General features: G+C 40.9%; 1 protein-coding gene across 1 annotated transcript in view; it reads left to right on the forward strand.

Annotated features, from left to right (window-relative positions):
* myo1d (myosin 1D) overlaps positions 1 to 21,385 on the forward strand; it is a 525,665-nt gene that overhangs the window by 87,216 nt on the left and 417,064 nt on the right. The window contains exons 2-7 of the mRNA XM_043675298.1: positions 6,581 to 6,789; positions 7,885 to 7,978; positions 10,026 to 10,191; positions 15,432 to 15,485; positions 16,406 to 16,501; positions 17,179 to 17,295. Of these exons, the coding sequence (XP_043531233.1) occupies positions 6,581 to 6,789; positions 7,885 to 7,978; positions 10,026 to 10,191; positions 15,432 to 15,485; positions 16,406 to 16,501; positions 17,179 to 17,295 (736 nt within the window). The remainder of the gene's footprint in view (positions 1 to 6,580; positions 6,790 to 7,884; positions 7,979 to 10,025; positions 10,192 to 15,431; positions 15,486 to 16,405; positions 16,502 to 17,178; positions 17,296 to 21,385) is intronic.

Raw genomic sequence — 21,385 nt, forward strand, 5'->3', positions numbered from 1 at the left:
TTAATCAATAATTGTAAGGGTCCACAAATAAATCTTTTAAGGACGTCCAATAAGCTCAAGTCTTCAATAATATATCATTTCCTCCTTTATAACTGCATTAGAATCACCACCTATTTTAGGCAAGAAATACATAATCTTCAGTTACAGTCTGTAACTTCAGTAGATAACATGCTTTTTGGTTACGCAGACATAATAAGATGTTAATTAATCATTCCAGTCAATCATGAAACTATGTGCTTGGAAATTTATAATGATGTCCGTCATCAAAATAAATAAGCTGCATCTACTGAATTGGAAGATAAATATAAATTGCAGTTTAAGTTTTTAAGTTTCATGCTTTTTTTTCCCTCACTTGAAAAGTTGAAACCTTTTTAAATAAAAAGCATTTCTTTGGTGGTATTGGCACAGTGTGCGTCATCTGGTGTGAGTCAAGAGAGCTGAAAGGAAGCTTTATCTGAAGGTGGGAGGTGTTTATTCTCAGTGCAGCTGGCAAAGCCTAGGTCTAGAGTGAAGGAAGGAAATGTCTAAGGATGTTGGGTTGAATTTTAACTCTGGCTATCAAGAGAGCAGGCAGGACCCATCCTGTTCCCTCGTACAAGTTTTGGGAGATAAACACACCAAACGACCAAGTAGCCCTATGTCAGTCATTTTGCTGTAACGTTACAATAAAGAGTAGTTATTTTTTTTTCCTGTTTAGTTTCACATGTAGACTGCTTTAAAACTGGAAATATTCAATGACTTCAGAATGTTTTAAATTTAAAATTAAATTTTGGTCTGCAGTTTTTTGCTCGCTCTCCACTCTCCCACCAACATGCCATTCAGCTGGTTCTTAGTCATCCTAACAGGATGCTGTGAAATACTCGATTAAGTTAAAAGTGATTTTCTTTATCCCTTAAATTTCTTTGGTCTTGCCCTTTCACCTTAATGTCTCCTCTCCTGAAGAGGATAATTTAAGCTGGAATAAGGTTGTTGAGACTTGGGGCTTCACTGTGGGCGTATATATCTTGTAGCCCCCCATAACTACCATTGAGTCGGGCCAGCTTCTCAATAACTTATGGTTCATGCCACCCCCACATGTCAACTTATGTCTCCACCCAGCACCAATTGTCCATTAATCTGTCTACAAACTCATAGCACTTTTATACCCATTCACCCAACTTGTACAGAGTCAAGGAACCCTGTATTATTAATGGCATGTATGGAATTGCTTTAAAAATTTTTAATAACTTTCTTTAAAACTTGCTGTTTGTACAACCCTATAAAAGTTTCTCCTGTAGATTTTTTGTGAATGTAGAACACTCAAGGGGCTGGAATGAAGCAAACGGCTCATTGTTATTCCATTGAGCAGCTGCTGGCTGTCTAACACTGTTGGACAACATTTCCTGGAGCCCAGCTGTAGGAATATGTTCTCATTCATGTCCTTAGCACTTGAGTCAGTTGGGCTGTAAAAGTAAAAGGCTGAAATGTACACCTACAGTTCATGCAGTGTGTGTCCGTCCTCTGGGTAGGTGCATGGTGCACTGTATTCTTAGTTGTGATGACAGCCATGCAAAGGAAGGAGTTGCCCAATTGCTGACTGCAGATTGACCACTTTCCTGGGGAGAAGCAAGGTGTAAGCAGAGTTGACTTGGGGTCAAAGTGGTCTTGTGATGGCCCTGCCTGTTAGAAGTTTAGTTCTAGCAATACCTCTGTGTAGAATTATCCTCAAACCATGGCCTGCTTATTTGTGTTTAATCATTCTGGGTTCGAGTAAGAGGTGCATGTCCTTATGTAGGGACATATTAGATAAACATTGACTTCAGCAAGGCCTTAGACAATTCTCCACATACTAGGCTGGTTAGTAAGATGAGGCAGCATGGAATCTAGGGAGAGCCAGCCAATTGGATACAAAATTGCCTTGATGGTAGGAGAAAAAAGATAGTGATAAAGGATTGTTGTTCAAGCTGGAGACCTGTGACCAACAATATGTCACAGGGTCTGGTGCTGGGTCCATTGTTGTTTGTCTTTTATATAAATGATTTGGATGGGAATATAGGAGGCATGGTTAGTAAGCTTGTGGATGACACCAAAATTGTTAAAACATTGTACAACATCAGTTTTTAGTCCAACAGGTTTATTTGGAAGAACTAGCTTTTGGAGCGCTACTCCTTCATCAGGTAGTTGTGGAGCAAGATCATAAGACACAGAATTTATAGCAAAAGATAACAGTGTCATGCAACTGAAATGATATATTGAACAAACCTAGATTGCTGTTAAGTCTTTCATTTTTTAGAATGGGTTGCAGGTTTCGGTTCATTAAAATGTCAATCCCAGAATGTCTTTCCAGTCACATTCTTGAGATAATTTAAGCTTTTATTTAAAAAAAAAAGTGACACCTCAGGTCAAACAGTGCATTAAAGCTGTGAGGTTAGAGTCTGTCTGCGTCCTAATCTTGAGCCAGACTGGTTCTGTTTCCAAAGTAGGAATTTATAAAGTGTTATGTGGATTGACTGCCTGCAGATTGTGTATACTTATTGAACAAAATAGAATGTATTTGCAAATGTAAATTCACCCCATAGACGCGCGCGTGTGTGTGTGTGCGCGCGCGCATACATGTGAGGGAGAGAAGGAGAATGTGAGAGTAAATGTTTGTGCGCGTGTGCTTGGAAGAGTGTGCGTGACTGTCACTGAGTATAAGCCTGTGAGAGGGTGTGTCCATGGATATGGGGTCACCTGTAGTGTGACAGGAACCCAAGGCCTCAGTTGAGGCCGTTCTCATGGGTACTGAACTTGGCTATCAGCCTCTGCTCTGCCACTCTGCATTGTTGCATATCCCAAAGTCCACCTTGGAGGATGGTCACCTTGAGCTCAGAGGCTGAATGTCCCTGATGGCTGAAGAGTCCCCTGACTGGGAGGGAACACCCATGTCTGGCAATTTGTTGAGTGGTGTCCATTCATCTGTTGTCTTAGCATCTGCTTGGTCTCATCACACGCACATACACGTAAACAAGCATACACACACACATTCACACTCACATGCACAGTCTCTTCTTCCCTCATCTCCCTNNNTCTCCCTTCCCCTTCCTCCCCCCCCCCCCTTCTCCCCGTCTCCTCCTCCCCTCTCAAGTGCCTCAACCGCCCCGTCCCGTCTCGCCTCGCCTCACCCCGCCTCCATGCACACAGACGCAGGCAGACAGGCAAGGTCTTTTGCCCTGGGTGGGGAAGTCAAAAACTAGAAGGCATTGGTTTCAGGTGAGAGGGGCAAGATTTAAAAGGGGCCTAAGGGGCAACATTTTCATGCAGAGGATGGTGCATGTATGTAATGAGCTGCTAGGGGAAGTGTTGAAGGCTGGTACAATGACAAAATTTAAAAGGCATCTGGATGGGTATATGAATAGGATGGATTTAGAGGGATATGGGCCAAGTGCTGGCAAATGGAACTAGATTAGTTTAGCGTATCTGGTCAGCATGGACAAATTGGACCGAAGGGTCAGTTTCAATGCTGTATATCTCTATTACTATAAATGTTGTAATTGTACCCGGCTCCTCCACTTCCTCTGTCAGCTTATTCCATACACTCACCACCCTCTGGGTGAAAACGTTGTGTCTTAGGATGCTTTCAAATCTTCCCTCCCTCACTTTAAACCTGTACGCTTTAGTTTTGGACTCCCCTAACCCTGGGGAAAACTTCTTTACTATTCACCTCATCTATGCCCCTCGTGATTTTATAAATCTCAATTAAGTCACGCTTCATTCTCCTCTGCTCCAAGGAAAAATATTCCATCCTATACAATGTCTCCTTATAACTGAAACCCGCCAGTCTTGGTAATATACTTGTAAATCGTTTTTGCACCCATTCCAGTTTAATAACATCCTACCTATAGCAGGGCAACCAAAATTGTGTACAGTACTCCAAATGTGACTTTACTAATGTCTTGCATAGCTGCAACATGACATCCCAACTCCTGTAGGAGAAAGTGAGGTCTGCAGAAGAAGGGCCTGTGCCCGAAACGTCGAATCTCCTGTTCCCTGGATGCTGCCTGACCTGCTGTGCTGTTCCAGCAATAAAGTTTCATCCCAACTCCTGTACTCAATGCTCTGACTGATGATGACGTGTGCTAAATGCCTTTTTCATCACCCTACCTACCTGTGTCGCACTTTCAAGGACTTGTGTATCTGCACCCCTAGGTCTGTCTGTTCAACAACTCTCCCCAGGGCCACACTATTAACTCTGCAAGTCCTGCCTGGTTTGTCTTTGCAAAATGCAACACCTCACATTTATTTGAATTAATATCCACCTGTCATCCTCAGTCCACTGGCCCAGTTGATCAAGATATCATTGTACTCTTCGATAACCTTCTTCACTGTCCACTATACCAATAATTTTGGTAGCTATGATGTGGAAGGCTGGTGTTGGACTGGGGTGGACAAAGTTAAAAATCACACAACACCAGGTTATAGTCCAACAATTTTATTTAGAAGTACTAGCTATTGGAGCACTGCTCCTTCATCACGTAGTTGTGAAGCAGGATCATAAAACGCAGAATTTATAGCAAAAGATTACTGTGTCATGCAACTGAAACAATGTACTGAACAAACCTAGATCATTGTTATGTCTTTTATCTTTTAGAGCGGGTTGCAGGTTTCGGTCATTAATATGTAAATCCCAGAACTACTTTTAAGTCACTTTCTCAAGAGCTCCTAAATATTGTACCCAGTTGGCTAGCTCTCCCCAGACCCCATGAGATTTAACTTTACTCGACAATCCATGGACAGGTTGGACTGAAGGGTCTGTTTCTGTGCTGTACATCTCTATGACTCGATAACTTAAGCTTTTAAACAAAAAGGTGATGTCTCAGCTCAGACAATGCATTAAAGGTGAAAATGTGTTGCTGGAAAAGCGCAGCAGGTCAGGCAGCATCCAGGGAACAGGAGAATCGACGTTTCGGGCATAAGCCCTTCTTCAGGAAGCCCTTCCTGAAGAAGGGCTTATGTCTGAAATGTCGATTCTCCTGTTCCCTGGATGCTGCCTGACCTGCTGCGCTTTTCCAGCAACACATTTTCAGCTCTGATCTCCAGCATCTGCAGACCTCACTTTCTCCTCAATGCATTAAAGGTGTAAGGTTAGAGTCTGTCTGCATCCCAACCTTGAGCCAGACTGGTTCTATTTCCAAAGTAGGAATTTATAAAATGTTACACTGATTGTCTGTTTGCATTGACCGCCTGTAGGTTGTGTGGGTTTTGAACAAAATAGAATGTATCTGCAATTACAATTCTGCAAATTCAAATTCACCCCATAGACTTGTGTGTATGTGTCTGTCTGTCTGTCCACCCTATCTACCTTTGATGCCACTTTCATTTACTCTATCAATGCTCTTCATGATTTTATAAACCTCTATAAGGTCACCCCTCAGCCCCCAATGCTGCAGGGAAAGCAGCTCCAGCCTATTCAGCCTCTCCCTATAGCTCAAACCCTCCAACCCTGGCAACATCCTTGTAAATCTTTTCTGAACCTTTTCACGTTTGACAACATCCTTCCCATAGCAGGGAGTTCAAAACTGAATGCAGTATTTCAATAGTGGCCTAACCAATGAACAGTACAGTTGCAATATGACCTCCCAAATCCTATACTCATTGCTCTGACCAATAAAGGCAGATGCCAATATCACTATCCTATCTACCTGTGACTCCACTTTCAAGGTAGTACAAACCTGCACTCCAAGGTCTCTTTATTCAGTAACACTCCCTAGGACCTTACCATAAAATATATAAGTCCTGTCCTCATTTGTTTTTCTGAAATGCAGCATCTCGTATTTTATCTAAATTAAATATCATCTGTCACTCTTCGACCACCTGATCGAGATCACATTGTACTCTGAGGTAACCACCTTCGATGTCCACTAAACCACCAATTCTGGTGTCATCTGCAAACTTACTAACTGCACCTTCTATGTTCACATCCAAATCATTTGTATAAATGACAAAAAGAAGTGGACCCACCATTGATCCTTGTGGCATACAGCTAGTCACAGGCCTCCAATCTGTCAAGCAACCATCCACCACCCTCAATCTTTTAGCCTGTATCCACTTAGCTAGTTATCTCTCTATTCTGTGTGGTCTAACCTTGCTACCAGTCTACCATGAGGGATATTGTTGAACTCCTTATTGAAGTCCATATAGATTACATCCACTATTTAAATCCTGTGCCTCAGGATTCCCTCTAATACCTTGCCCACCACCAGTGTCATGCTCACTAATCTATAGTCCCCTTAAATGACATTTGGACAGATACATGGATAGGAAAGGATAAGAGAGGTATAGGCAAATATTATTAGTTTGTTTTTGGGAACATAGTGTGCATGGACAAGTTGGGTCTGTTTCCATGCTATATGACTCTATGATTCAAAGTGAAATCTTGCCAGTAATGTCTTCATTTGGGGATTATATTGTAAATTTGATTATTGGTTTATAGTTCTCCATTAGGGATTGTAATGATTGGAACCTTTTACATGGTCTGTATTGTGCAGTGCAAATGCTTTCATGTAAATGCTTTAAGAGATAATTGCCTGGCCATTTTTAATTTATTCTTCCTTCCTAATAGGTTTGAGAAGGGTAAAATTTACACTTACATTGGTGAAGTGGTGGTTTCTGTTAACCCTTACCGTCCTATGAATATCTATGGAAAGGATACCATTGAACAATACAAGGGGCGTGAACTATATGAGAGACCACCTCATCTATTTGCTATTGCAGATGCAACATACAAAGCCATGAAGCGGAGGTCAAAGGACACGTGCATTGTCATATCAGGTAGGGCATGACTATTTTGATGAAAGATTGCAGGGATTGGAGTTGGGTGGCAGAAGATTCTATTTATTGCTGTCTAAATAATTTACCATTAAATAGTACATTTTGAATTTGAGATCACCAGTTTGTTGGACAGCTGCACTTAGTTACTCACCCCTGCCAGAACATGTGAAACTTCAAATGCCATAAGTATAAGTTAACAATCTCTCCCAGTATGAGAGAACCTACAGCCATTCATTTCTCCTCCTTCTGCCCCAGTCTGAGCATCAGTTAACATGAAGCAATGATCTAGGAATGGGATTTAATCCGGCAGAGTTTCATATGAAGAATAAAGGGGCATGTATTTATATTGTAACTTCCAAACCCTCAAGATGACAAAGGGCTTAGCAGCCAATGAAGTATTTTTAATGTTTATTCACTGTTGTAATGGAAGAACATGCTATAACCAACTGGATGGCCCCAAACACAATAATTTTCATTTCCTGTTTGCTAAAGGTTGGCAAGTTTATGATCAGATGGATATGCACGTGCAGTGGTTTATTGTAACGAGAGTGCATGCGTTTTACGTGTAGGAAAACAAGGGAGTTGCAAATACGGATCAGTATTCCATCCATTTCATCACTCTTCCTGATGGTCTTTGTCAAGAATTCTGTTGAATTCTCTACTTCAATGTTACAACATAACATTGCTTTAGACCTTTGCTACAGTATACTATATGAAGGTGAGCAGCACAGTGAAGACTCAGCTAATTACTAAGACAGTCTCCATGCTAAAGGGCACAGTTGTTCTATCTTGATGAGAATTAGTATTAGCTTATTTTGTCTGAAGTTTGAAAGAAGGGGAACAGGCTGTGATTTAAGAATTGGAAACTGTTTGTTTTAAGGTGTTATCATGTTTGAATGGGAGGCTGGAGGCTATTTTAAACTGAAACAAGACAGGTTTAGAATTGGGAGACTGCAGCTTATATATAGCTGTAGATTAGTTTGTTGACTAATTTATCTCTCCCAATAGGGTTTTATGCTGGAAAAGTATTAATATTTGCAACAGCATGTCAGCTGTAGCTTTATGGAGTTAACTTTTCCTCTTTCTGGATTCCAGGGGAGAGTGGTGCTGGTAAAACAGAGGCTAGCAAATACATCATGCAGTTCATTGCAGCTATTACAAATCCCAGCCAACGTCAGGAGGTGGAAAGGTAATAAATGGAGACTTTAGTTTATGCATAATTTGAGTAATTGTTTCCTTTAATAACATGTACTTTAATGTTTTCTTTCAATCCTCCCTGCGTGAGAGGGAGAAATGTTCTCATCTCTCAGACTGTTGAATGGCCAGAAGCACTTGATGTCTTGGCCTTATTTTCGTTGCATTCATTTTCATTAACTCATTTTATTTTGGTTACACCGCACATTTTGTGATTGTCTTAGAAAGTCTGACTGTCATCATTCAACACACTAAAACATATTGAACATCAACAAGCACAATTCCATCTCCAGGACCAGAAACAAAATCTCGTTCTTGTAATCGCTGCCACATGGAAAAACCTGAAAGTGATACAATGTCCTAACAATCTACTCCCTTGACCTCTGAACTGGATGAAGTTACTGTACCCCTCTGACACTGTACAACCTTCACCAAGTTCACTTACCATCCTGAAAACATCAGTGCCCAAAAGTGCCTTAAAATAGTTCACAAATATTCAAAAACTACTTCATTACTTTGAATTGCAATGACTGTAGTGTGTAGGTGGATTTTGTAATATGCAACAATATCTTAAAAACACCAGTGGATGGAAAAACAATTACTTGTTTTTATTGAATGAAAGAGGAATGTTGGCTGGAACATCGGAAAAACTACTTCCTCCTTCAAACAGTGACTCTGGAACCCAATATCAGCAGCAGGATTCTTGGTTGGTACATAGGCAAAGCAAACATTGTTCTGTGTGATATTTGACCAGCATCAACAGAGGTATTGATAAACATGAGATGGAGTAGCCACCCTTCTAATCAGAAACCCCCTCTCATGCAATTCATGCCATTTATTAAAAAGAGCTTTTCACTGAGGAATCTCGACTCCAGAGTATGTCTTGAGAATTTTGTCAGTATCTTCTGACCTATTGTATCTTTTTGTACAAATTTTAACTATAGATTTTGATTTATTCTCTCACCCACCACCAGCAGTGTCGCTAAACATATGAGATGCCAATATTGTGCTAATATCGGTAAATTCCAGCTGTATTAAGTCACCCGTTTGCAATATGCTTTAATTAGAATTGAGTTAGAAGCAATCCTTTGTACAGTTTGAATGAACAGGGTGTGACGTTTGCTGTTGAAGGCAATAACAGAAATATTTAAGGGATGGTTTCATGTGCAATTATATACGACACCAATCCTCAACCTCACAACTTGAATTATATTTTTCTGAAAACCACAATTTCGATGAGTACATTGTCTCATAGGCCCTGTAGAATTAAGGACTTTTAAGAAAGTTTAGCTAGCTTTTTCCACCTCTGGTGGAGCACATGCAAATATGTCAACAAGCAGGGCACATTCTCAATTTATAAAAGCCAAATAATGAGTGTGCTGGAAATCTGAAAGCATAACAAAAATGTTGGAAATGTTCAGGTCCACAGATATGTGGAGAGAGGAATAAATTAATATTTTATATGTGGTTCATATTTATTTTAGGGAGTTCCAGCTTATTTTAAGTATAGCACAGCTTTAAGAAAGTTTGCACTCTGCCTAATAATCGATTATAAGGGGAGCCCAGATACATTTTTCCCATTAAAAAATTGACTCTTCACCATTTGGATCATTTTCAATTTTAGAACAATCTTTCACAATGTGTAGGTGCTGGGATTCCAATACCTTTGAGCCTTTGGTCACCTTTTGATCCATCAGGCCGGATTACAGATGGTTTCTGAGTGTTACCCATTAAGCGATACCTTGTTTGTACTTGGGTTTCTCTGCAGCCCCCTCCAGTTCTTATAGATTTTTTTTCTGGTTTGGACTGAGACCTTATATCTGACATATAAGCCCATGGTACTTCACAGCACTCTATTTTACTTATGTGAACTGAATTCAGCAATGATATCCAGGATAAACAATTAATAATACTTGTTGAGTAACATGTAAAACATGTGGTTTGCAAGAGGCAAGTCCAAATAAGAATGTATTTCTACAAACCAGTGCCCGGTGATATTTTTGTGATATGATGTAATACTGTAATGATTCTTTCTTTTGCAGGGTCAAGAATATGTTGTTAAAGTCCAATTGTGTGTTGGAAGCCTTTGGAAATGCGAAAACCAACCGAAATGACAATTCCAGTCGATTTGGAAAGTACATGGATATTAACTTTGACTTTAAAGGTGATCCTATAGGGGGCCATATCAATAACTACCTCTTGGAAAAAGTAAGAATTGATATGACCAAATTGATTTTGCTTCTAATTAGCCTGTATTTTTGGATTGACAGAGTAAAGGGAGAACAAAATAGAAGGCAACTAGCTAGGAGTTGTGTGCCAATTCTGATTTTAGATTAGCTGACAGGTGGAAGTAGCCCATTGTTGTATGTGGTAAAAATAGGTAAAAACTAATTGTTGCATGTGGTCATGTGCTAATGCGGGAAGACAAATGATTGATTCAGACTCAGTGAGTTGACTGGTTCCTTCTCTGCTGTGAATCTCAGTACATTTAATTGTTCAGAGTTTTGAGCAATCTTGAACCTTAAATCCAAAAAGGTGCACCAGGTAAGAATTGCAGCAGATAGGATCATGATAGTAATTAGTCTTCGATGGGGGGTCGTGGGGAAAGGTGGGCAAAGTGTAAATACTTGTTTTGACATCAGTGCTCACATTCTGTGAATGAATAAATAAGGAGACATTTGGGAACTTTTTTTAACTCAAGTTATTGAATTTCCTTTTAAGACATTCTTTTAGTTTTCATTATCAAAAATAATAGAACAGATTTTTACCACATTTTATGATTAAAATCTGCAACTGTTTGCGAAATTATAATGTTTTACTAAAGAAATCTGACTAACTTGCTCTTAATATTGCACCTGACTCAGAACTATGTTTGGCCACAAAACAAATCTGATTAAATCTTAAAAAGTTATTGTGGGGGTGGGGGTGGTTTTGCATTGGGAGTTGTTTGAAGGAGGACATTTGTTTTCTGTGCGTTTAAGTAAAGATCCATTTTTCTGTCTTTGGAGAAGGAGTTGACAATAATTCAGAGCTCAGTTTGAGTGAGTGCGTACACGTCTCAACTATATTCTGAAGGTTGCAATGGTTTTGGATTGAAGGTGATGTAGGTTGGCAGTTTCCCATCTGTTCTGTAGATTATCTTCATTTTTTGGGATAACTAGTGGAGGGGAAATACAGTATTGTGGTAAGGAAAATGGAAGAGAGAATTGATGTAGTGATGCAACCTTGTCTCATCCCCGTTTCCATTAAGGTAGTGTTTGTGATGGTTCATGGCTTGCATATCAAGGGATGGGCAGAGGATAGTGACAAATATGTCTGAGAGCAGCTCAGTTTGAGATGGACGTGCAAAGAGGTCCTTTGTTTCTACTAGTAACTTCATCAGCTGGACGAAAATGACAAAATTCAAGACTTTATCAAGTGTACGCATAAAGTTTTCATTGCTTGGTAATTTCACTATAGTTGAAGAGATGTACAGCAGCTTACAGTAGCTAAAGGCAGTAATAGAGTATCCAATCACAATGTAAAGAGCAAATGTGAATAAAAATAGAGGGTCCAACAACTTATGAAGGTATACATGGTTTCTTCAGCACCTTTTTTGAGATGATCTATAGCCCAAGCAATAAAGGATGCATTTGCTGAGAGCTGATCATGAAAGGGAGCTGATCAATGACAAAGAGGCAGTCAGTGCTCACTGGAAAGAACATACTGAAGGTCTCGTTGACTGAGATTGTACAGTCCTTGACCCCATTCCTCAGTTCTCCATCCATTTCAGTCTTGGTGCTATGTCGATACACCATTTCAGGCAAAGTTGAAAAAGCCATTTGACAGGTAACAAACAACGTAGTCCCTGGAGTAAATGGAACCCATTCAGAAAATCTGAAGAACACTGGAGGTGCACTCTTGGCACAGTGGTACAACCTTATATTTTTCAAAATGGTTTGAATGTGAGTATAAGAGGTACAGTTAGTAAGTTTGCAGATGACACCAAAATTGGAGGTGTAGTGGACAGCGAAGAGGGTTACCTCAGATTACAACAGGATCTTGACCAGATGGGCCAATGGGCTGAGATGGAGTTTAATTCAGATAAATGCAAGGTGCTGCATTTTGGGAAAGCAAATCTTAGAAGGACTTATACACTTAATGGTAAGGTCCTAGGGAGTGTTTTGTTGGAATATTGTATGCAATTCTAGTCTCCTTCCTATCGGAAAGATGTTGTGAAACTTGAAAGGGTTCAGAAAAGATTTGCAAGGATGTTACCAGGGTTGGAGGATTTGAGCTACAGGGAGAGGGTGAACAGGCTGAGGCTGTTTTCCCTGGAGCGTCAGAGGCTGAGGGGTGACCTTATAGAGGTTTACAAAATTATGAGGGGCATGGATAGTGTAAATAGGCAAAGTATTTTTCCTGGGGTCAGGGAGTCCAGAACTAGAGGGCATAGGTTTAGGGTGAGAGGGGAAAGATAAGAAAGAGACCCATGGGGCAACTTTTTCACACAGGGTGGTATGTGTATGTAATGATCTGCCAGACGAAGTGGTGGCGGCTGGTACAATTGCAACATTTAAGAGGCATTTGGATGGGTATATGAATAGGCAGGGTTTGGAGGGATATGGGCCAGGTGCTGGCAGGTCGGACTAGATTGGATTGGGATATCTGGTTGGCATGGACGAGTTGGATCGAAGGGTCTGTTTCCATGCTGTACAGCTCTATGAAATGGGAGGAGAGCACTTACTAGGGTGGAAAAAGGTTTTAAAAATTAATTTGCAACTTTTAATTGCTGGCTGAATTAAAATGGCTATACATTTTCCATTCCTTGCTGCTATGAAAGTGAAAGGTGATCAAGGTTTGTGAGATGATTTGTAGCTCGGGTGCTCGTTGTTGTGGTTCTGTTCGCCGAGCTGGGAATTTGTGTTGCAGACGTTTCGTCCCCTGTCTAGGTGACATCCTCAGTGCTTGGGAGCCTCCTGTGAAGCGCTTCTGTGATGTTTCCTCCGGCATTTATAGTGATTTGTATCTCCCGCTTCCGGTTGTCAGTTCCAGCTGTCCGCTGCAGTGGCCGGTATATTGGGTCCAGGTCGATGTGCTTATTGATTGAATCTGTGGATGAATGCCATGCCTCTAGGAATTCCCTGGCTGTTCTGTTTGGCTTGTCCTTTAATAGTAGTGCTGTCCCAGTCAAACTCATGTTGTTTGATATCTGAGTGTGTGACTACTAAGGATAGCTGGTCGTGTCGTTTTGTGGCGAGTTGGTGTTCACGGATGCGGATCATTAGCTGTCTTCCTGTTTGTCCTATGTAGTGTTTTGTGCAGTCCTTGCATGGAATTTTGTACACTACATTGGTTTTGCTCATGCTGGGTATCGGGTCCTTTGTCCTGGTGAGTTGTTGTCTGAAAGTGGCTGTTCTTCGAGGAGAAAGTGAGGGCTGCAGATGCTGGAGATCAGAGCTGAAAATGTGTTGCTGGAAAAGCGCAGCAGGTCAGGCAGCATCCAAGGAACAGGAGAATCGAAGTTTCGAGCATAAGCCCTTCTTCAGGAAAGGCTTATGCCCGAAACGAGAGTGGCTGTTGGTTTGTGTGCTGTTATGAGTCCTATTGGTCGCAGTAGTCTGGCTGTCAGTTCAGAAATGCTCTTGATGTATGGTAGTGTGGCTAGTCCTTTGGGTTGCGATAACGGAATGAGGACATGCTGCAATCCAAAGGACTAGCCACACTACCATACATTTGCTAAAGGGATCATAAAAAATGTCTAGCAAATCCAGTGCAGGATTGTGTTGAGAGGAAAAATACATCTTCTGAAACCATGAGACATTGTAAATTCCAACAACAGGTATCATGCGGCACTGTGGCACAGTGGTTAGCACTGCTGCCTCACAGCGCCAGAGACCTGGGTTCAATCCCGCCTCAGGCGACTGACTGTGTGGAGTTTGCACATTCTCCCCGTGTCTGCGTGGGTTTCCTCCGGGTGCTCCGGTTTCCTCCCACAGTCCAAAGAAGTGCAGGTTACGTGAATTGGCCATGCTAAATTGCCCGTAGTGTTAGGTAAGGGGTATGGGTGGGTTGCACTTCTGCGGGGCGGTGTGGACTTGTTGGGCCGAAGGGCCTGTTTCCACACTGTAAGTAATCTAATCTAATCTAATCTAATCTAATCAAAGTGCCTCTATTAATAGTAAAATAGTAAAACTTGAATAGTAAAATTCCCTAATGATGGCAGAGTACTAAAGGGCGAGTACCAAAATCAAGGTGAAACAAAAACTGAATTTCAGTTTGATTAAACTGCTAAGTCATTTCTGGAGGTAAGCGATTGAGAATCAGTCAGAATGAAAATGTTACACCATAGCCCAACCACATAACAACTTGGAAACTGTTGAGCAGATTGTCACTTTGATCAGATGCAGTAAAAGTGAACAATCAAATACATTAATGTAACTGCAGACATTTTATGTATAACTGGAAAAGCAGGCATCAGTCCCAGAGGGCAACAGTACCCCAGCAATGGAAATGGATGATTTATAACTGTTAGCATGGCAACGATACACTGGGAATTAAAACCCCATCATATCAGCAATTAGATACCAGTCAGTCAATAACAGTTGTGCACACCCATTATAGGAAACTTATATGATATAAAGACTATGTATGCAATGGTTGTATAGAGGCTAGAGTTAATATACTGTTTTGATAATGAGTTAAATTTTCTTTGTTACTATGTATATTAATTAACTTGTGCAATTTGTAACTGAAAGTATTAGTGTATGGATTTTGTTGTGTAAAAGGGGATGTTTAGATAAATGCCATTGAACTTGATGTATTGGCTGACTTGCCATTGTGATTTGACCTCTTACTTGAGCTGTAAACGCCGTTGTGTGCAATCTGGCAGCCATTACAAACATAGAATCATAGAATCCCTAAAGTGCAGATAGAGGCCTTACAGCCCATTGAGTCTGCACCAACCCTCCGAAGACCATTCCATTCAGACACTAGGAGAACTTGCAAACTCCACACAGGCAGTCACCCCAGGCTGGAATCAAACGTGGGTTCTGGCTCCTTTAAAGCATGGTAATTCCTAAAGATACTTTACCTGAAATGCGAAAACTGTGGTTAAATAAATTAAAACTTTAAACCTTTAAACTCAAAGAGGAAACATAGGGTGTTGGTTTAGTACTTCCTTGGGCAAGGTCTTCCTGCTAATTTCTGCTGATGAGTACCCATTTTGAGTTTAAGTATATTTTACTCCGATGGGAAGAATACTTGCTGTGTTATTTTTAACTTTGGTGCCTACTTTCTCGGGTTTACACAACCCTGCAGAATTAGTATTTGCAATTTTATTAGTTATTCCATTAGCTCAGTGAGTTATTTTGAGGGGATCAAATATTTGCATATGAATCATCAATGAGTGTTTTAAATTCTGGAGAGTTGTTGCTTTATCTAAAACTTTAATGGTGTTTGTTTGACAGTCTCGGGTTATAGTGCAGCAGCAAGGAGAACGAAACTTCCACTCCTTTTATCAGGTTAGTATCAACAAATAAATACATGATTCATAACCTGATCAGATCATTCAAGTCCTTGTGAAATGTTTGATTCTGGGGGCAGACGGAGCCTTAGCTTAAAGTATAATTTAAGGGGTGATACCTCTGACACTGCAGTGTTCCCTCATTACAGTGCTTTTGGCGTCAGCCTAGATCAAGTATTTATAGGCAAAAAGTCTGGCTGATTACTTGTCCATCGATGTACCCAGAAATGTGAAGCCATGTGTTGGGTCCCAATGTGCTGCTGTTGAGGCCAGCCTCCTTCTCACAGACTGGGCATGAAGACCTGTGATCTTCTAGTATAAGGCTGGGTGTTTGGTGGCCATTGGAGGATTTGCCCATTGCTGACATGGGAGTAAAAGTCCCTTCTTCCAGTGATGCTAATGCTTCAGGTCCTGATAAAGAAAGAGGCTGTACAGAACTGCTGGAAGCCCCAGGGTGGTCTGACTGGTCATTTCAATCAATAAACTTTAAACGTGCACTGACCCTAATAAAATTAGCAAGTACTCTTTTTAGTAAAATGGTTCTTGTGGCACAGTCGTAATGTCCTTGCCTGTGAACCAGAAGGTCTACATTCAAGTCCCACCTGCTTCAGAAATATGTCATCACATACCTGAGCAGGTTGATGAAAAATACCTATTTTGGTATGCCAGACAGTGTACTGTACTAGTTGTGTTATCACTAGTTGTGCAAAGCTTTTGTTTCAGGAGTATTGGGAATGTCACAACAGTCAAACCAACGTGGAAGAGACTAACCAAACTAGGGAATGAGGGTATTTGCAAATAGCCTCTGCAGGTTATTGGCCTCACCAAAACCATTTCTGCATGATAGAAATAATATTTGATACTGGTATAACTGCTTCTTATGTGCTTTGATTTGAAAATGATGTGTTCATATTTTAGTTACTGTTGGGTGGTCCTGAGAAATTGCTACGAACCTTGCACATTCAGAAAGATCCAACTGCCTACAACTTCATCAAGGCCGGTGGAGTACTGAAGGTAAGGCTATAGTGTGTGACTAGAGAGAGAAATCAAGCAACTTTTTTTTTTGCTTCCTAGCGATTATGCAACAACTGGAATATAATACCAGTTAAAAAGTATTTTTCCAAAATGTGGAACTGGAAATTTGCTGTTTATTCCATGCATCCTTCCCATCCCTCTAGAAACATTTCTGTCAATGGGAATTGGAATGAATCAATACTTCCTTCTTTTAAAGACCACTGCCTCTGAAAAGGCACTTCCTTGCCCTATGCTGGGATTGTTGGCTGGCTAGGAATGAGGTGGGAAAGAGACATCTGGTAGGTTACATTACAGCTGAGCACAGTTCCATGCCTCTGTTCGTGTATGTACCTTCACTCGAGGAGTCTGTGGGTTGAGACCAGGAGCGGAAACACAGGTTAACTGTATCCTCCCTGAACCAGAGATTTCTTTTCTATGATTTGCAACAAGAGGTACAAACCTGACTCAGATGAAGTACCTGAGAAGCTAGGGCCATTTAGTCTCTGTAATGGCTAAATGAGCTCACTAATTCCTTTGTAGAATCTATGGATTAGTTGTAAATGTAAGTGCATTGGGAAATATTGAATGAAAATTATTTTGTGTAATCAATAATATAGAGTCTGTTCGCACTGATTGTGAAATGCTTTCCTAAAGTTTAATTATCCTTTTGCACACAGTCTGCTATAAACGATGCTGCAGAATTTAAAGCAGTTGCAGATGCAATGAAAGTGATTGGTTTCACTCCTGAAGAGATTCAGACGGTCTACAAAATTCTGGCCACTATTCTGCACCTGGTAGGTTCTCTGTTTCTGCAGTGAGTGAAAACACACCTTTTCAATAAATGGAGATTACTGTACAATCATATCCAAGTATGTTCAAGCTGACCTGCTTGGAATATTGCACCATAATATAAATGAATGCAAAGTATTTTCTGGATGAGAGTAAAGCAAACATAGTCATACAGCACTGAAACAGACCCTTTGGTCAAGCTCGTCCATGCCGACCAGGTATCCCAAACTAAACTAGTCCCATTAGCCTGCCTTTGGTCTGTAGCCCTCCAAATCTTTCCTATTCATGTACATGTCCAAATGTCTTTTAAGTGTTGTAACTGAGCCCGCCTCTATCACTCCCTCTGGCAGTTCATTCCATATATGCACGACTGTGTGTGAAAACGTTGCCCCTTAAGTACCTTTTAAATCTTTTCCCTCTCATTTTAGACCTATGTTGTCTAGTTTTGGTCTCCCCTACCCTTGGAAAAAGACCTTGGTTGGCTATTCACCCAATCCATGCCCCTCAAGGTTTTATAAAACCTCTGTAAGGTCACCCCTCAGCCTTTGACGCTCCAGGGAAAATTGTCTCAGCTTATCCAGCTTCTCCTTATAACACAAACTCATCAATCCGGGCAGCATCCTTTGTGATTTTTTTTCTGCACCCTTTCTAGTTTGAAAACATTCTTCCTATAACACTGCGACCAGAATTGTACACAATATTCCAAATGAGGCATTACCAATGTCTTGTAAAGCCACAACATGTCCTAACTGCTATACTCAATGTACTGACCAATGAAGGAAAGCATGCCGACCTCCACTCCAGCACCCTCTCTGCATGTCATGTCACTTTCAAGGAACTATGCCCTTCTATCCCTAGGTCCAACTGTTCAACAACACTCCCCAGGTCCCTTCCATTAACTGTATAAGAAATGAGATGTGCAGCAGATGAGACTTGGTGGAAGTATAAACTTTATTTATCCCTTATTCCATGAGAGGAGTACATAACCAGGTTAAAGGATATTAATTTACAAACCTCTTTCGATCTTGTGGTTCAACTGTTTGGATATCTTGCTAACTTTGCTGACTCGCTTCAGCATAGGAGGCTTAAAATCTATCTCTTCAACCACTCTCTTGGTCATCTCAATTATTGCTACAATAATGTGGAGCAAGAGTAGTCCATTTGGCCCTTTCACCCTGCTATTTAATACCTTCCTGGATAATCTGTGTCACCCAACCTTCCTGAACAATCCATGTTATCTGTTCATTCCATTAAGATCTGGACATCCTTGGATCTCCATGTCAATGTGCTCACTGACTGGACCATCTACCGTTCTCTGCAGGGGCAAATATCAAAGGCCTAGATCCTTTTTCAGTGAAGAAATTCTCATCATCATGGGTCTAAATGTTTGACCCCTTTCCTATGATTCAGACACCTGCTTCTACACTTCCCAGTCTGAGGAAGCATCTGCCAAGAAAGTCATTTATGAATTTGAGTTCAGTGAAGACACTTCTCATTGTGTAACAATTCAGCAAATATGGGCCTCATCTATTAGATTTTCTATAGAGAGCAATTTACTTATTCTGTACGTGAGTTTAGTGAACGTAGTTGCGGGTATGTTTGCCAAGCTGAGAAGTTGATTTACAGATGTTTCATCCCCTGTCTCGGTGACATCCTCGGTGCTTTGGAGCTTCCTGTGAAGCGCTGCTGTACTGTCTTCTGGAATATTTGGTTCTGTTCCAGCTGCTGGTTCTGGTTGTTCATTGTCGTGGCCGGTTTATTGGGTCTGGGTCCATGTGTTTGTTGATGGAGTCCATGGATGAGTGCCACCCTTCTAGAAGTTCTCTAGCTGCCCTCAGTTTAACTTGTCCTATGGTTGTTTTGTTATCCCAGTTGAATTTGTGGTCTTTGTCATCTGTATGTATGGTGTTCATGGATGCGGATTGCTAGTTGTCTGCCTGATTGCCCTATGCAATGTTTCATGCAGTTTATTTACATTGCAATGTTAATTTACATTGAACCTTGTAAATTATGTTTGTCTTGCACATGGTATGTATAAAGTCTTTTGTCCTGGTGAGTTGTTGTCTGAGCCTGGCTGTCACAAACCTGAGTGGTCAAAGGAGGCTGGCTGTCAATTCCGACGTATTTTTTATTTAAGGCAGCGTGGCTAGTGAGTTAAGCCATGTTATGTCCTTGTCTTGTTGTTTGTTAGGCATCTGTGGATGAAGTTGCGGAGATATCCATTCTTGACAAATACTCTGTTGAGGTGGTGTTCTTCCCTTCATAGGTTGGGTGCTGAAGTGTGTTGTCGTCCTTTTGAACAGGGTTCTGATGCAGCTTCTCTTTTTTGTGTTCAGGTGGTTGCTGTTGTAGTTCAGGATCTGGTGCATGTATGTGGCTTTCCTGTACAGTTTTGTGGTGCATTCACTGTTCTGTGTTCTTTGTACCAGAACATGCAGGAATGGGAGTTGGTTGTTTCCTCTCCTGTAAATCTTATCCCTGTGAGTATGGTATTGATAAAATGATGTGTGCTCACGATTTCTGCTTTCTTAATAACAAAAGTGTTATCAATGTTTGGGTAATTTTGTGGGAGGGCTGTTTATCCCAGTTTTTGCATCACTGCTTCTGCTATGAGGCCAGAGATGTATGAGCTCCTAGGTGTCCCATTGATTTGTTCATCTATCTGGTGGCTGATGAAGGAGCATCGCTCCGAAAGCTAGTGTGCTTCCAATTAAACCTGTCGTACTATAACCTGGTGTTGTGATTTTTAACTATGAAAATACTTAATTTTAATGATGTGTTGAAATTAATCTTGAATAAGATCAGACTGAATCTGAATGTCCACCTCATCCAGGCGGCACAGTGGCTCAGTGGTTAGCACTGCTGCCTCACAGCACCAGATTCCCAGGTTTGATTCCAGCCTTGGGTGACTGTCCGTGTGTAGTTTGCATATTCTCCCTGTGTCTGCGTGGGTTTCCTCCGGGTGCTCCGGCTTCCTCCTATTGTCCAAAGTTGTGCAGGTCAGGTGAATTGGCCATGTTAAATTGCCCATAGTGTTAGGGGCATTAGTCAGAGAGAAATGGGTCTGGGCAGGTTACTCTTTGGAGGGTCAGTGTGGAGTTGTTGGGCTAAAGGGCCTGTTTCCACACTGTAGGGAATCTAATCTAATCTAATCATCCATGGTCACTGGTATAAAGAGTTATAGAGAATAGACCGGAAAGTAGAGTTGAGGCTGAGATAAGATCAGTTATGATTGTATCAAATGGCAGAGCAGGCTCAAGGGGCAATATTGCCGCCTCCTGCTCCTCATTCTTGTATTCGGTTCACTAATGCCTGGGTGCTGTTTGTCTATGCAGGTATCATTGTCACACAGCACCATCTACTGGCCACATTTCTATATAACTTACGATTCCATAATTAAAGTCAGCTTTATACTCCTCCCATACTGCCAGTTGCAGAGTTTGAATGCCCATCGTGAGAGATTACAGAATATTTACAAGACTGATATATGTGTAACTGAATATTTGCACTCCAAGTTTTCTTTCGCTACTCTATGCTTTCATGCCTTAGTAACATACTGTGACTAAAATTTGCCCCGAATTACAGTTTAGACAGTGCATTAACTGTGGTGCATTTGACATGGCTGTGTTATTTCCTTTTAAAGATGTAAACATAGTAAAAGTCAAAAATTGTGTTAGTGAACAGCGAAGGATTTAATTTATTGAAAACTGAGCTGGTCCATTCCCACACTGTCTTCTAGTTGGTGGTATTGACCTGGTGAGGTAGCTTAATGCTGATCTTAGAGTAGCAACTTAGCAGTTGAGAATAGAAATCCACAATATTTTCAGCATACAATTTTGGAAGGCATTGGCATTGGCTTTGTGCTATTGTCAGTAGACTGTTAATCCAGAAACTCGGGTAATGATCTGGGCCCCTGGGTTTAAGTTTGGCCATAATGTGGTGAAATTTGAACTTAATAAAAAAAAGTCTGGAATTAAGAGTACACTGATAACAATTAAACCATCGATTGTGTGATTATGCTGTCATTTTAACAAGGTTATTTTGTCCTTGTTTTCTTTCAAGAAGTCATTAAGGCAGAGGTGCTGAAATATCTGG

The sequence above is a fragment of the Chiloscyllium plagiosum genome, chromosome 33 (genome assembly GCF_004010195.1).
Source record: "Chiloscyllium plagiosum isolate BGI_BamShark_2017 chromosome 33, ASM401019v2, whole genome shotgun sequence".
Classification (NCBI taxonomy): domain Eukaryota; kingdom Metazoa; phylum Chordata; class Chondrichthyes; order Orectolobiformes; family Hemiscylliidae; genus Chiloscyllium; species Chiloscyllium plagiosum.